General features: G+C 31.5%; 1 protein-coding gene across 4 annotated transcripts in view; it reads left to right on the plus strand.

Moving 5' to 3' along the window:
* Nucleotides 1-283: 283 nt before the first annotated feature.
* Nucleotides 284-17,601, plus strand: part of LOC142329211 (deformed epidermal autoregulatory factor 1-like) — a 34,069-nt gene continuing 16,751 nt past the window's right edge. The window contains exons 1-6 of one of the 4 annotated variants that reach the window (XM_075373614.1): nt 284-721; nt 2,569-2,667; nt 5,765-5,896; nt 6,955-7,100; nt 10,316-10,415; nt 11,790-11,934. In XM_075373614.1, coding sequence (XP_075229729.1) covers nt 488-721; nt 2,569-2,667; nt 5,765-5,896; nt 6,955-7,100; nt 10,316-10,415; nt 11,790-11,934 — 856 coding nt within the window. In that variant the 5' untranslated portion in view covers nt 284-487. Of the gene's footprint in view, nt 722-2,568; nt 2,680-3,799; nt 3,866-5,764; nt 5,897-6,954; nt 7,101-10,315; nt 10,416-11,789; nt 11,935-17,601 lie in introns of those variants that run through there. The other 3 variants (XM_075373613.1, XM_075373615.1, XM_075373616.1) reach the window with 3 other exon arrangements.

Genomic DNA, 17,601 nt, shown 5'->3' on the forward strand with positions numbered 1-17,601 from the left:
GAGATCGTTTTAAATCAGTAGTTTCGCGATTCTCCCGTGTAATGCTCACTAGAGATGTAAGCCCATTCCTATTGGTTATAGAAAAATTGTAACTGAATTCGTTGTTAGGCGTTACGATGTTGTTCAACATTTGGAGTAATTTACCAAACCAATCAATGAACATTTTTCTGATTATAATAGAAATAAAAATTGAAAGTGAATAACTTTTGATTCTAGAAAAAAACGGATCACGTAATAGTCGTTGCGTTTGAATTTTGTGTATATTGATTTATACTAATTCAATCTACCACCGCCTGTGCTGCGCTCTAATGGAGGTTCTAGTAGTTTTAAAGCAGCCATTATTGTACTGGGATTCCTTAATTCGACTATTTATATTGAATTTGATGGTGATTTATTATTCATGTAATGCAGATTGTCGGTAATTATAAAGTAATAAGTCATGTAGTATGTAGGTTAATTTAATACATCTTCGCGCCATTTTTACGAAATGGAAGATCAAACTTCGGACCAAGTCGTTATACCGGACATGTCCGAACCTCTTACGAATGAATCCGAGAGTAATGAAAATCTCCCTTCTGAAGAACATCAGACGGTATCTGTAACTGCGGTTGAAGCTGTTCCTGTATCATCTTCTGTCCCGGTGACTTTACCTGTTGGTTCGTTAATTAATGTTACTGGATCGGGTACCACGTTTAATGTCATCACCCCGGATCAACTCCAGGTAAGTTGTCTACTGGAATAATATCTTGTGGATGTTTTCTTAATTAGTATAGTTTTGATTGTGCTTTATCGCATACCTAAGTTATTATCCAGATTAGTATTGTATTTTTTCTTAGGATTTAAATCCGTCTTTACCCAACCTCTCGTTATGTAAGTGTACCTACTCGAGTTCAATAATGGTTTTAACAGCCATTTCATAGCCAGTTTGGTAATGGAATAGGTTATACTGGGGGAAATGGAGTTAAGTGATATAGTATATTTATAATTAAAATGAAAAGCTTTCATTATATATAATTTTAATAGATAATTATATTTACTGTCAATATCCGGTATTATTTTTTTTTTGCCTCTATGGTATACAGAACCTGTTTCATTGTTCCTGTGAATGATAGAATTTTGTTATTGGCAGAGGCTAGTTGTTTAATTAATACATTTATTCCAAGTAAATTTGTGGATGTTAATTTCTGCCTACTAGTGTCTTTAGTTGTGATTAATTAATATATTTCAAAATTTTTAAATAATCATACCATGTAACTCTCATTTCAAGTTTTTGAACTTGTGTAGATTAAGTATATGTATATCCTTCATTTTGTGTGTTTGTCTAAATCTATGTGACAGATTGTAAGTATTCCATTGTTATGACGGTTGTTTAATAATTTTACTTCATTCTATTAAGCCATTTTAAAATGTTTTTTGCAGTGTTAGCTTGTCATACACACTTTTTCAGATTGTATAGGGTTAGGTCATTCTGGCTTTGAGGAAAAAGTACTTCTACTATTACAAGAGGTGGTTTAAGCTATTTTACCTTGTAATTTAAATGAATAAATCTGTATTAATTGTGTAATTCCTTAACTATTATGTCTTTGTGAGAATAATAGTACACAAATGCATGTTTTTCCTTTAGAACTGAAAAGTTTATTTTAAACTTTTATAAACTCTTTAGGTATAACCTTAATTCATCTTTCCAATGCCTGGTCTCCCTATAATCCTTTGTGTATTTTTATAAATAATTCTCATTTAATTATTCTGACTAAAGAGAAGTTATAGAAGTTTGGCTCATTTTGGAATGCATTTTCCTTCTGGAAACACTAGTACTAGGTTAATCACTTCTAGTTAATGAGCACGTGGGTTAACTTAGAGTGCTAAATTATATGAAATTTTGAGAGCATATGTGATTTTAAACAATAGATTAAAAAGAATCAAAAATAAATAAAGAAACTAAGGATTTGCTGTGTATTTTTTGCAAAACTTAGCAGTCTACAAAAGAAAAGATAATTATTAAGTTTGGTTAAACTGTGATACTAAAAAAGTAGAGATTATAATAGACAGATGTTTAGTATGTAAAATTCATTAAATAAAGAATTCATAAATGAATGGTTTTAAAAATGATTTTTAATATTTCATTCTAGGGATTATATTTATGTTATATTAGTAATTTTGATAGTAATATATTAAGTACATGAGTAATTCACATGAAGGCAGGAAAAGGTTTTGATCTTGATTAGCTAGATAACCTATCACGAATTATTTGTAATGAAATGTTATTAATAGCCAGTTTCAATGAAGCAAACTACATGTATTAATAAATATTTTAGTCTTACATATAGCTTGAAGCAGACAAAGTTGTGAGTTATATGTTCGTAGTAAATATTTATTTTAGTTTATTTAATTGATTTTTCTTTCAGTTATCTTATTTACATTCTGTTCCATGTTTTTTAATTATACTTCATTTTATTTTTTGATCTTTTGTGTTTTCTCTTTCGAGATAATAGTAAATTGATTTAATTATGTGTTGTTGGTGATTCTGTGTTTCTAATAATGTTAATAGTATGTTGCATTTTGTTTCAGCTATCAAGCTCAGGAGAATTTAAGCCCATATTATGTGTGGATAATAGTTGTATTTGTGATACACGTTCAGATAAAGAAGGCGATCCTCTTCGAACCTGGGTGAGGACTGAGGTATGATTCTCTTAACCGTAGTGTTTATCATTTTCCTTGATTATAAATCATTTATATTGATTCTTCCTGATTTGTAATAATGTTGTTTTATAAGAAAAAGAAAATGCTTGTGTTGTGGTTAATAATCAACATTTATTATCAGGTTTTATGTAAATTTTTAATTAAATTCAAGGCATGTACAATATAGTTTTATTGCTTATCATGCTGTTGATGGTATCATATTTACTTTTACTAGCTACTTTTTAACACTTATGTTATTTGGGAAATTTATTTTTAAATTTATGCTGTTTACTTTTATGCTTTTGTTAATAAAATATCATCAAAAGTAATGTGTAGTGTTTTCTGTGATTACAAGGATTGTACTAGCAATATGGTATATCTATCAATAGTTTTATTATGCTTTTCAGTATAATGATGTATATTATTGCTTGTTTTACCCGGTTTAGAAAATTTTATAGTTGTACAGTAAAATAACAATATTAATACAAAAAATTACGTTTGAAATAAATTTTAATTATTAAATTATTGTAGGCATATAATAAATATGTATATTAACTGTACGCACATGTGTGATCAGTAAGATTACATACTGCTTAGACAAAATCTAATCTTAAGGCACATGGCATCATTAGAAAAATTAAATAAAAAAAATCTCATATTTGTTGAACACTATAATGAAATATGATCACTCTTAAAAATTTTTAAATTAAAATATTATATGACATACTTCCAAATTTCATGGAAATTATCATTCCAATAGATCTTGTCAGATCTAATTATGGAACTCCTTCAGTGTAATTATGTAGTTAAATCGTACCCATCTTAAAAAAAATTGGGAAACCTCTTTAATATTTCATTATGTAATATAAAAAAATGTATGTTTATTAATTTGTTTTTTTTTGTCAGTTGTAGTTGGTTTTTTAAATGCATATTTTTTAACTGTACTGAGATTTGGGTTATGCTGTTTGTAAGATTTTTATGTTGTGATTAATGTCAAATTTGAACAATGTAATTTATAAACCCACTAAACTTGACAAAAATAACACTTTACGTTAAAAAATATAATATAGATCAAATATACATATTATTTGACTGCATACAAACAGATTAATTTCATAATATTTTAAAGATGAATCCATTGACAACAGTGCCGCTGGTAACTCCCATGAAGAAAGAACTGTACAAGGTGTGTTCAAAAAACTGAATTTCTGCAATAAAAATTTTAATAATCTATTTACAACTCTTAATATATTTAGGCTAGCAGTTCCTATGCTGACAAAACTGTTTTCAGTATTTTTTTCATTTTCTGGAACACATTTTTGGGGATGCTAGGGATGCTTGTGAGGAACAAGTTTGTCTTGTGTTTGTTAAAGATTAGGGGATAGAAGTATGGCATATTGTCATTCAACTTTGGTTTTCCCACAGCTTAGGTCTCTTTTCTGTGCACAGCATCCGTCAGTCACTGTAAAACATTCATGTAGAATTTCTTTTGCTACCAGACTATATATAAAAAATCCAAAAATCTATACTGGACAAAGCCTTTCCAGTCAACAAAACTCACCATCACTTTCATATGACCTTTTTTTTTTTGTCAAGTCAATCTTTTCCTCACTATGATGATTGTGTCACGGATTGCACATTGTTGCTGTAAAACCAAATCTCACCCTGTTATCATCAGGGTTATACTGCTTTGATCGATCTTCTTTTATCATTGGCATAGTCAAGAATGTGATGTTAATATGATCTTTCTGAACTTCGGTCAGTTAAATGTGGGATGAATTTTGTAGGGACGCAATGAATGTTAAGTTTTACGATAGATCAAGCTGCATCAGTGTTATTATTGTTTGTTGATGTGGAAAGTTACTCAGCGGTGGGTTTTCATGGTCTATGTTTGGCAACCTTTTAAAATGATTGAGCCATTTATATCATGTAATCTGCTCATAAAGTGTTTCCAAATTGCTTACTGTAGAATTTTAAATGTTTAAAAGTTTTACTAAATTAGAACCAAAATTTAATATACTTTTTTTGGTTAAATTAAGGTGTGTTGTTTGTTTTTCAAGATATTTAGTTTTCACTTTGTTAAATATCCAAAGAGAGATTAGTAAATGTGTTTACTTGTAGCTTGAAAACTAATATTGGTAGCATGATGCTAAATGCATCATGCTTTTTGGTAGCAAAAAAGCATTGTTTTTAAGTTGCTATTAGCCAGAACCACTTTTTTCCTTTTTTTTGCGACGGAGGGGGAAATGCATTCATGCACGAAGTGTCGGATGGTTGTCTAATCCAATCGCCATCAACACACTACTGACTAAACTACCCCCTTTGGAATAACCATACGCATCCCGGAATCACCCCGAGGCATTATTTCGAGATGTGTAGGCCCTCTTACGAACTACGACTTACAAACACGTAGATATATCGCGACTTCAATAGCAGTCTGTGACCCAACATATTTCTATTACCGTCAACTTTATTGGTAATTATGAATAAAACCAGCAGCACCACTTGGCACAGGCTCTGTGCACTGGTTGGTGCACTATTTTAAAAGTTGGTCTTTTTTTAACACCCTAATAATTATTTCTAAAAGAATTTGAAAGAATAGTTTCTTTGTAAATGGGAAATTAATCATTCTCTATTTTTAATATTTATTAATTCATATATAATTATTCTGTACAAAGAGCAGATTAAAAGATCAAAACATTTCATCTTAAAAAATATAGACCAACTAAAACAAATCCATAACTGTTATTTTTTTGCTGTAAAAAAATTTTTCTTCTAAGTAGGCTTGTTTAAACTTCAATTCTATTTTATTATTTTTTAAGAATTTGCAAGTTGCTCATAAAAATCAAAACATAGAATTATTTGTTTACTTATTTCTTAATTTAGTGAGGTGAGAATGTTGGTTAAAAACTGAATCATATCTGTTTATTTTTATAAAAAATTGCCAAAATACTGGAAATGTACAGATGATGTAGATTTGTAATTATTATATTATTTATTAAATCATTTATTTACAATTAAACAGAAGAATAAAATCAAATCATACTTCATATTTAACAGATGCATTATTATTATTATTTTGCAGAATGGTACTTTGAAAACCACTCATATAGTAATTCAAGATGGCTCTGAAAGCAATTCAGCTGGTACTGCTAGCACACCATCTTCATCATGGACTGAGGCTGCCAATATGCCAATACTTCCTGTCCGCTGCAAGGTTTGTATTAGCATAATGTTAACAAATATAGGTATGTTTTGATTATTTTTTCTTTACAGGTCTTTTTATGAAGGAAGTGATTATTGAATATTGTTTTTTTACATTGTATAGTATCTTGAATTAATGAAAATATTTTTAGCTGTATTTTAAAACTAAAAATAAAGAAAAAACATCATCTAGGTCCAGAAATGATTTGTTTCATGATAAATATATGGTGAGTGCAGGAACTGGTTATTAAACAGCCTCTTCATAAATAACCAATGTTACTGACATGTCAGGTTAAATTTCTTCCTTCTGTGTTTGAATACATTTGGATTTAGTAAATGAAATGGTTGAGTGGAGTATTTAGCATCATCTGCTAACAGAGAAGGTTTACAAAGAAAGCAAGACAAGTTATTCAAATTCAGGTTAACAAATAATTTTACCTCTATAATTTTTTTTATAATTTTGCATTAAGTGATTAGTTTTGATAAATTATTATTTTTTGCCAAAAAATGTAGGAGTTAATTCATACAATACCTTTATACTGGCATGTTATTGACGTCTGATGATATTCTTGTGATTAGTTTCTTGTCTCAAGGTTTACTAGCTAGCAGAATTTTTTTTTATCTAATGAAATTCCAACGCATATCCAAGAATGATTACTGCATTCAGTGAAAATTATTTGTTATGTTATCAGAGCTGGCGTAATTGATTCCTATCTTTTGAGAACACTGAAAAACCTTTGGTCATTTTTATTGCATTATGAGCAATATATCATAATGATAGAGACTTTCTTCTTTCAACCTCTCTTTGAAGCAAGAGTTGGTAACATCTAGTTTCAACAAGATGGTGTTACAGTACATTCTACATTATGTAAAACTTATAAATGTCTAGGTCATATTTTACTTCATCAACACTGGGTTATGAAGTTTATAATTGCATTGTATGTTAAATGAATTTTGTAGTTTATTGCTTTAAGTATTTCTAAAAAGTATTTGTTATGTAAATATTTTGCTCTGATTTATTTTGTCTTATTCATTTTATCATTAGTTATTTTTTTATTTTATTCTGGCTAGAACACAAGCGCAGACTTGCATAAAAGTAGGTTTGGTTCTGGAGGACGAGGAAGGTGTATAAAGTTGGGGCTCTCATGGTACACTCCTAGTGAATTTGAAGCATTATGTGGCCGAGCATCCAGTAAAGACTGGAAAAGAAGTATTCGGTAAGTTCTGTATTAATATATTTTTGTTTATTTTTTGTTTTTACTTCCTATTAGTGAAGAATGTCCAGTAAACTCCTGCTATAACAGTATAATTTTTCCTGGAGATCAGTCATAAATTGAACCATTCTTATCACACGCTGTATTGTTATCTATTCAGATACAGGAAGGTATATCTTTTATAATGTATTTCATTACATTTTTTAGATGAAATTAAGATCCAGTATTTAAGTTGTTCAGTCTGATTCTGTATTACTCTATAAATTACATAAAAGTACAGTCAAAACTTTCTTGTATTAAAACCAGACGTAACTTTTTCTCCTTTGGCTGCATTTTTCTACAGTAGATTATCTTTCCACAAAAAACTTGTTTAAACGTTATGGGTATCAAAAGAGTATTTTCTCTACTTTCTTAATTTAACTAATATGTTAAAAGCTATAACATCTTCGCTTGTAGCTTGATTTTATTATTGAGTTATTTGATTTGATCTAAATTGATAAAATTATTATTTGTTATTGCAGAATAAGCCTTCAGTATCATCTCACTATTTCTTTAACATCTGAATTATCAATATTGCTCTACAGAAATGATTTCCTGGCTAAGAAATATCAAACTGATTCATTTGGTCATTAAGTTCTTTTTTATTTGACAAAATTACGGTCATCATCACTTCTTTCAGATATTTGCCCCCTTTTTTATATTACCTGGAGTTGCATAGTCTTTAGCATTTGGATATTCTCTTAATTAAGTAATTTCATTTTTTAGATTTTTGAAGAGATGGTAATCCCTATTATCTGCCATTAAATTAATAAAAAATTATACATTTTAGAAAGTATTGGGCGATTCAAAAAGGTCTTCACAATTTTAAAATTGTATAAAAATTTTTTAGTAAACTTACAAATTCAATGAAGTCTTATTTCATGGCAAAACACATCAAGTTTTGGCCCACATAGTTCATTAGTACCAAATTCAGCCACCAGTTTTGTTAAAAATGGTTATATTTACGGGTGCAGAATGTGCTTGTCGTGTGTTTTGATTTCATGATTTGCAGTCAGCAACTATACTTCAACATACTGTACATAGTGTAGAGAGTACGGTAGGGAGCCTTTTAGTTGGCACCAATCCTTTGTTAAGGCAGGTTGTTCTGTTAAACATTAAAGTCACCTGGATGCCCATCTGTCCCTGAAGCTGCTGTGGAACTTAACGTGGATCACGTGAGACTGCCATTCCACAAAGGACTGTTTGGTGCATATTATGTAAACGATTGCAGTTGAAGCCATACAAACTAACCATGGTTTAACACATTGTAGTTGACGACAAAATTGTTCGACTGCTGTTTTATGTGGAAATGATGAATACAATAGCAGACAACAATTCATTTTAAGAAGATGTAATCTTAAGTGATGAGTCAAATTTTCACATCAGTTGCAAGTGAACACCCAATCTCCTAAATATTGGATAAGGAGAACTTGCATGAAACTTTGCAGCACATTTGTGATAGCCCTAAGGTCAATGTTTTTGGTGTCCTAAGCAATCAAAGATTGTTCTGCCAGGAGGCAACTGTAAATGGTATTGTTTATGTCGATATGCTTCAAAATTTTCTAATTCCTCAGTTAGACGAAGATAACCATGATGGACACCATTACTATCAGCAAGGCAGGGCATCATCTTATTACCACCTAGAAGTCTTGAGATTTTCTTGATACTTGATTCTCAGGTCTGCGGATTGTCATGAAGATCTGATTGCATTGGCACCTTGTTCCCCAGATTTGTTCCTGCTTGATTTTTTATATTTTCATTAATGATTGGGTTTCATGTACCATCTTGCCTGCTGATCTAGTTGAGCTAAGACTTAATGACACAGATGTCGAATTAACGCCACAGGGTAACACTTGACTTGCTGGCTACAGTCCAGAATGAAATCAACTTCAGGTGGGATGTATGTCACATTACAAATGTAAGCCGTATCAAGCCAAAGTGGGGTGAAAAAATTGCTGTGTTTTCCTATGAAATGAGACCTCAACAAAATCTGTAAGTTATCTCAAATTTTTATGTTTTTAAAGTTGTGAAGTTCCCTTTGAATCACGTGGTATTTAAATTATCCCTATTAAACCACTCGTTTATTTATTGTAACATACAAATCATGAAAACATAAAATAATAATAAAAAATAATAAAAATAAATAAATAATAAATAAAATAATAATAAAATAATAATAATAGAAACCATAAAATAATTATTAAACACTGCATAATATTATATCAAAGCATGGAAGATAAAATCTTTGGCTAAAATATTAAGATAAATATTGTAAAAATAGTTCACTAAGGAGGTCAGGTGACATGAGAATATGGATTGTTTGAAAATCTTAAATCCTTATTGTAAAGCTGCGTTCAAGATAAAATATACTTTATTAGTAATATAAAATGTGAAAGTAAAATGGGTACAGGATGTTTGGAATGAATGCACCTCTTTTAGTTGGTTGGAAGGAGGAAATTTTTAGTTGAGAAAGCTAATAAAAAGTATTATTGTAAGTCTTTGTAAGTACACAGCAGTATTTTTTTTTTGTGTGTGATACATAAATCAGTTGACTTTTACTAATTATTGTAGAAGTAGTCATAAACCACAGTACACCGATTATAAAATTTTTTGGGTTTGATTAAGCTTTTTTTTTACGTAATATGTGTTATTTCCATTATTGGCTGGTTAATATTTTTTAAGATTATTAATGAAAATGTGATGAAAAAATCCCATCTTCAGCTTTGTATTGAACTGCAGTGACTTTGAATGAGGTTCTATTATGTTAACTGTTGACTACCTTGTCTAGATGTTATCTGCCTCCGTGCACTAATTATTGACTAATTATTCAGTTATGTTATATTTAATTTTAATGCCATAGTTTTTTAAGAAAAAGTCATGTGCTGGCCAAATAAGAATTTTCCTAGCACTGCTCCTTGACTCCACTGAATTTAATACTAATTATTTGAATTTGTAATAATGCAGGATTGTTATAGATAGTGTGATTTTTCATTGAACAATTTTTACATAATGATTTCACTTATTTGGAAGCATGATTCTGGGAGTTCAATTAAGGTCTCAGTTATATCTGGCAGTTGCTCTTTTATTAGTTCTGTTTTTATTATCTGTTTACTAATTTTAGAGTAATACATTTTTTGGTAATTAAATACTTCAATATTGTTTTTCTTTTCTTTGTTTAGTTTTGGTGGCCGTAGTTTGCAAACATTAATAGATGAAGGTATTTTAACACCTCATGCTACAAGTTGCACATGTGCTGCTTGTTGTGATGATGAAGCAGCGGTAAGTTAATTGGTTTTTTTCTTTCTTTTTTTTTTTTTTTTTAAATAATCGTTGATTATTGAGTACATAAATTAATATTGTTTTCCTGATTGTTGTTTTAAAGTTTGTAACAGAGGATATTTAAAAAAAAATTAATAGAAAAAGTTTTCTACATAAAAAGATTAATGAGTAGGGGCAATCAGAAAATCAGAATGATTATATATTATTTGATATTGCTGGTATTTTGTTATGAATAGTCAATTTAGGATCTTCAGTTGTTTATGACCTTCTGATGTAAACTTCATTTCAGATAGCTCCAGAGAAAATAGTTGCATGTTGAGAGATCTAGGGAGCAAGTACATTCTATGAGAGTTTTCTTAAAATAATGTGTCTTGAAAACATTTCTTGCACATTACATTCTCTGAGACTGTACGCATGGTAATTCCATCAAATATTAAAATATTTGATACCAAATATTAAAATTAATTTCATTTTGAATTAACTGCAGTGCAAAGAAATTTTTAAACGTTCCTACATAATTTGAACAAGGAAGTAGTTGTTGAAACTACTTGTTGGTTCTCTTAAAAAAAAAAATTGGGTCTATCTCTCTGAAATTTGCTATAACATACCAATCTTGCACTTGTTCATAATAAAATTGGCCTTTGGTGAAGTCAGTAAGGATTGCCTATGCTGAGTTAAAATCCTACTGAATCACACAACCAGAAAGGTAAGTATATCATTTGATGACGATAATCATATCATCAGTAAGAACATTGACAATTGATTTAACATTTTTTTAGTCTTGAGAATCTTGTTTGGTATACTACTAATTATTGAGTGATGTAACAAATTGACACTTAAAAGGAATATGAACATGTGGGGATAGGTGTGGGTTTTTTGTGAAGTGATGCTAATTCTCCAAAAATTTTAACCCAGTGCATAATTGCTAAGAACACTAGCTTGCCCATCAATGCTGAAATTCTTTGTAAAACTAGTGTTAAAAAAACTGACTTATGTCACTGCAAAACCAATTGATTAATATTATATGATCCTATTCTGGGTAAAGATACCCTCATCATCCAAGAAATTTAAGGTGGTGTAACCATCCATTACCAGAAAGGACATTAGAGCAACATCTTTGTTGTATTTGGTCTTGTTTTTGTGCTTTCTCTGTAGGTAATTCATGTTCTCACAATTCATCTCTTTTCTAATCCTTGAGCTCTTCTTTTTTTTTAGACTATTCTGCTGGATTTACTTAGATACCAGTTATAACTGTTTTAAGATTGTGGGGATCTGTAGTGTTACAACAAATTTATTAATCTTATAATGTGAACTTTCTTTCAATGCTAATTTTTTGTTTTTAGTATAGTATTTTAACTGTATTGATTTTTGCAGGCAGGACCAGTTAGGTTGTTTACACCTTATAAAAGAAGAAAGAGGAAAGATACTTCAGATACTATTAATTGCAAGTTAAAAAGACTAGAGTGCCGTGAAGCCACTGAAAATAGTAATGAAGAAGAAAGTTGTGATTCTAGCCAAGGTAAGTTAATTATTACAGTATTATCCTTCCTAGCCAAAGGTAGTTATATATAATATAAAAGTTGAAAGTTTGTCTTTCTGTTTGTTAAACAGTCATGCAAGAACCAACTTACAGATTGCTTTCAGATTAGCAGGATACATTTGTGTATGTAAGCCATAGACCGTGGTCCTAGCTCCCTTGGGGTGAGTTGTGAATTAAAAATATTGATTAAAGAAAAAAAGATTAATCCTTTTATTTCGTTATTATATTTCTGTTACCATGGCAACAGAAATAAGTTATGAATTTTTCGTCAAAGATATGTGTACATTAATTACCACAGTGTTGCTATTATTCTGTTTTTGTAATTTAGTTTTCTTTTGGGTTTCTGTAAAGCCTGAATACTTTTAATTAATGTTATTTGTCATTATTATTCTCACAACCATCAGGGAAAGAACACTGCAGGAGTACAGAGGATGGAGTCCTTTGGTTAGATGGTAATGCCAAACAAAGAGTACTCCGCAACCTCGGGGAGCTCCTGGGCTGACCTTCATGAATGGGGGGGAGACCCAACTGACTAGTGTATATATATATATTTTTTTTTTTTTTTTTTTGACCAATACATATTGGAGACCAGACCTTTGTCTGTCTGTTTCAAAACTTCATATCACTTCTATTATTTTAACATCTATTAGAATGAGATTTTTAAAAATGTTTGATATAAAACAATTCTTCTTAATGTATTAATAATATCTAAAAAATAAAATTAAAAAAATTAACCAGTTAGATCATAAGAAAAAATAATTATGACCAGACCAGCTGTTTCATGAATTGGTTATAAATTGTGCATGACAAAGATTTGTTTGTTTATATACTTTAATATTTATTGTATGTTTTTATAACATATATTGAACATCTAAAGACTATAATATTTTCAAATATGTATGTTAAAAAAAGAAACAACATTTTGACAAGTCGCAGTGTACTGAAAATTAGTTAATTTTACTTAATAGGTTAGCAAAAAAATAAATTCAACATTACTTTAAAAATGAAAATGTAAGATTTTATTTATTTCATAAGACACAGTGTAGGCACATTGAGGACGGAAATATTATTGAAACTAACTAACTCACGGGTCAGCTACATGCAGCGGTACAATGTTTAATTCCTTGGTCTCAAAGAAATTTATTTTTTTTAACCTCCGGGACCACCGTTAGGTATTGCTTTAGAGTATGAGATGAATATGATTTGTAGTGTGTGTGAAAATGCCATGCCTGACCAGGATTTGAACCCAGGACCTCCAGATGAAAAGCCAAGACGCTACCACTCGTGCCATGGAGGCCAGCCTGAAAGGAATTTAATTCACTTTTAGTTAACGTTAATAAGATTTTTGTGTAATTGTGACCCTGAATATCCTCAACTTAAATATCTCTTATATTGGAATATAATGGACAATTGAACTAGTTCAAAACAGAAAAACATAAAGTAGTCGTCGGAAAGGTTAGGTTAGGTTCGCTGTCCTCCATGGCATGAGTTATAATGTTTCTGCCTATAATCCGGAGATTCCAGGTTTGAATCCTCATGCTTTGAAGACATGGCATTTTCATTCATGCTACAAATAATTCATTTCATCCTCTGAAGCAATACCTGACGGTGGTCCCAGAGGTTAAAAAAAAATTAGGTTAGTTTAGGTCATTATTTCTGTGAAGTTTTTTCAATTGTTTTGTTCAAATCCAGTACTGATAGGAGGACCTAGCAAAATCATCAAAATCAGCGTAGCTGAATTAGGAAAGAGAAAATATAATAGAGCAAGAACTATTAATGGTACTTGGGTTTTCAGTTGCATTGAACAAAAAACAAAAGCAGTATTATTGGTTCCTGTTGCAACACGTAGACACGCCACCTTATTGTCTATCATACAAAAGTATATTCTTCCCAGTACAATAATTGTTAGCAAAATCGTTCGCAACACGAGGGCTACCAACATTTAACGGTGAACTACAAATATAATTTTATACATCTGGACCTCCTCTATGAATCCTCCTCTATGAATCATGAGACCTTGCCGTTGGTGAGGGGGCTTGAGTGCTCAGGGATACAGAGTAGCTGGACCGAAGGTGCAACCATATCGGAGAGGTATCTGTTTGAGAGCCAGACTAAGGAATGATTCCTGAAAGAGGGCAGCAGCTCTTTCAGTAGTTGTTAGGGGCGTGAGTCACAATGACTTAAACGGCCGTATCAACATCACTCAGTACTCTGAGTACTGCGCAGCTGAAAGCAATGGAAAACTACAGCTGCTTTTTTTCCAAGAAAATGTGGCTCTCTGCATTTTCACATAGCAACAATGGAGGCGCCTTCCTTGGTAAAATATTCCGGAGGTAAAATAGTCCCCCGTTCGGATCTCCGGGTGGGGACTACTAAGGAAGGGGTCACCAGAAAATTAAAAAATAACATTCTACGAGTCGGAGCGTGGAATGTTAGAAGCTTAAAAAAGGTTGGTAGGCTAGAAAATTTAAAAAGGGAAATGGATAGGGTGAATGTGGATATAGTAGGAATTAGTGAGGTTCGGTGGGAAGAGGAAGGCGACTTTTGGTCAGGTGATTTTAGAGTAATTAACTCAGCGTCAAATAATGGGCAGGCAGGAGTAGGTTTCGTGATGAACAAGAAGATAGGGAGGAGAGTGGAGTATTTCAAAACGCATAGCGATAGAATCATTGTAATAAGGATAAAATCAAAACCTAAACCGACAACGATTGTTAACGTTTATATGCCTACAAGCGCCCATGATGATGATGAGGTAGAGTGTGTATACGAAGAGATTGATGAAGCAATTAAACACGTAAAGGGAGATGAAAATTTAATAATAGTTGGAGATTGGAATGCAAGCATTGGAAAAGGCAAGGAAGGAAATATAGTGGGTGAATATGGGCTGGGCAAAAGGAATGAAAGAGGGGACCGACTTATAGAATTTTGCACGAAGTATAATTTAGTAATTGCCAACACCCAATTTAAAAATCATAATAGAAGAATATACACTTGGAAAAAGCCAGGCGATACTGGAAGGTATCAGATAGATTATATCATGGTTAAGCAAAGATTTAGAAATCAACTCGTTGACTGCAAAACTTACCCTGGAGCAGACATTGATAGCGACCATAATTTGGTGATAATGAAATGTAGATTGGGGTTTAAAAACCTGAAGAAAAGTTGTCAGATGAATCGGTGGAATTTAGAGAAGCTTGAGGAAGAGGAGGTAAAGAAGATTTTTGAGGAGGACATCGCAAGAGGTCTGAGTAAAAAAGATATGGTAGAAAATGTAGAAGAAGAATGGGAGAATGTTAAAAAGGAAATTCTTAAATCAGCTGAAGCAAACTTAGGCGGAATAAAGAGAACTGGTAGAAAACCTTGGGTTTCAGACGATATATTGCAGCTGATGGATGAACGTAGAAAATATAAGAATGCTAATGATGAAGAAAGTAAAAGGAACTATCGGCAATTAAGAAATGCTATAAATAGGAAATGCAAACTGGCGAAAGAAGAGTGGATTAAAGAAAAGTGTTCAGAAGTGGAAAGAGAAATGAACATTGGTAAAATTGACGGAGCATACAGGAAAGTTAAGGAAAATTTTGGGGTACATAAATTAAAATCTAATAATGTGTTAAACAAAGATGGTACACCAATATATAATACGAAAGGTAAAGTCGATAGATGGGTGGAATATATTGAAGAGTTATACGGAGGAAATGAATTAGAAAATGGTGTTATAGAGGAAGAAGAGGAAGTTGAGGAGGATGAAATGGGAGAAACAATACTGAGATCTGAATTTAAGAGAGCATTAAAAGATTTAAATGGCAGAAAGGCTCCTGGAATAGACGGAATACCTGTAGAATTACTGCGCAGTGCAGGTGAGGAAGCGATTGATAGATTATACAAACTGGTGTGTAATATTTATGAAAAAGGGGAATTTCCGTCAGACTTCAAAAAAAGTGTTATAGTTATGATACCAAAGAAAGCAGGGGCAGATAAATGTGAAGAATACAGAACAATTAGTTTAACTAGTCATGCATCAAAAATCTTAACTAGAATTTTATACAGAAGAATTGAGAGGAGAGTGGAAGAAGTGTTAGGAGAAGACCAATTTGGTTTCAGGAAAAGTATAGGGACAAGGGAAGCAATTTTAGGCCTCAGATTAATAGTAGAAGGAAGATTAAAGAAAAACAAACCAACATACTTGGCGTTTATAGACCTAGAAAAGGCTTTCGATAACGTAGATTGGAATAAAATGTTCAGCATTTTAAAAAAATTAGGGTTCAAATACAGAGATAGAAGAACAATTGCTAACATGTACAGGAACCAAACAGCAACAATAACAATTGAAGAACATAAGAAAGAAGCCCTAATAAGAAAGGGAGTCCGACAAGGATGTTCCCTATCTCCGTTACTTTTTAATCTTTACATGGAACTAGCAGTTAATGATATTAAAGAACAATTTAGATTCGGAGTAACAGTACAAGGTGAAAAGATAAAGATGCTACGATTTGCTGATGATATAGTAATTCTAGCCGAGAGTAAAAAGGATTTAGAAGAAACAATGAATGGCATAGATGAAGTCCTACGCAAGAACTATCGCATGAAAATAAACAAGAACAAAACAAAAGTAATGAAATGTAGTAGAAATAACAAAGATGGACCACTGAATGTGAAAATAGGAGGAGAAAAGATTATGGAGGTAGAAGAATTTTGTTATTTGGGAAGTAAAATTACTAAAGATGGACGAAGCAGGAGCGATATAAAATGCCGAATAGCACAAGCTAAACGAGCCTTCAGTAAGAAATATAATTTGTTTACATCAAAAATGAATTTAAATGTCAGGAAAAGATTTTTGAAAGTGTATGTTTGGAGTGTCGCTTTATATGGAAGTGAAACTTGGACAATCGGAGTATCTGAGAAGAAAAGATTAGAAGCTTTTGAAATGTGGTGCTATAGGAGAATGTTAAAAATCAGATGGGTGGATAAAGTGACAAATGAAGAGGTATTGCGGCAAATAGATGAAGAAAGAAGCATTTGGAAAAATATAGTTAAAAGAAGAGACAGACTTATAGGCCACATACTAAGGCATCCTGGAATAGTCGCTTTAATATTGGAAGGACAGGTAGAAGGGAAAAATTGTGTAGGCAGGCCACGTTTGGAGTATGTAAAACAAATTGTTGGGGATGTAGGATGTAGAGGGTATACTGAAATGAAACGACTAGCACTAGATAGGGAATCTTGGAGAGCTGCATCAAACCAGTCAAATGACTGAAGACAAAAAAAAAAAAAAAACATCTGGACATGGGGTCATATCCAGACAATCGAGCGTACGTAGTGAGAAGTGCGTTCAAACATTCCTCTGTACAGAAATTGTAAGTACCACTTATACGGGCATTTGTCAGAGTTCTTTTTCAAAATAAAATACAGGGACAACAAGACCTGAGTTCATCAAATATGGTTCAGTCTTGCTTTATTGTATCCTGATTATATTATGGAGTTGCCCAAAACAGCTGATAACAATGTTATTGCCATTATTGATTCTGAGGAAGAATACTAAGGTAATTTCAGTCTTCCGACTTGAAAATTGGATTTTTATTAATTATATTTCATATTTTTCAACAGACTTCAATTTGAAATAGATTAGGAGATTTGAAAAAGTTG

Source organism: Lycorma delicatula, chromosome 8 (genome assembly GCF_047948215.1).
Source record: "Lycorma delicatula isolate Av1 chromosome 8, ASM4794821v1, whole genome shotgun sequence".
In the NCBI taxonomy this organism is placed as follows: Eukaryota; Metazoa; Arthropoda; class Insecta; order Hemiptera; family Fulgoridae; genus Lycorma; species Lycorma delicatula.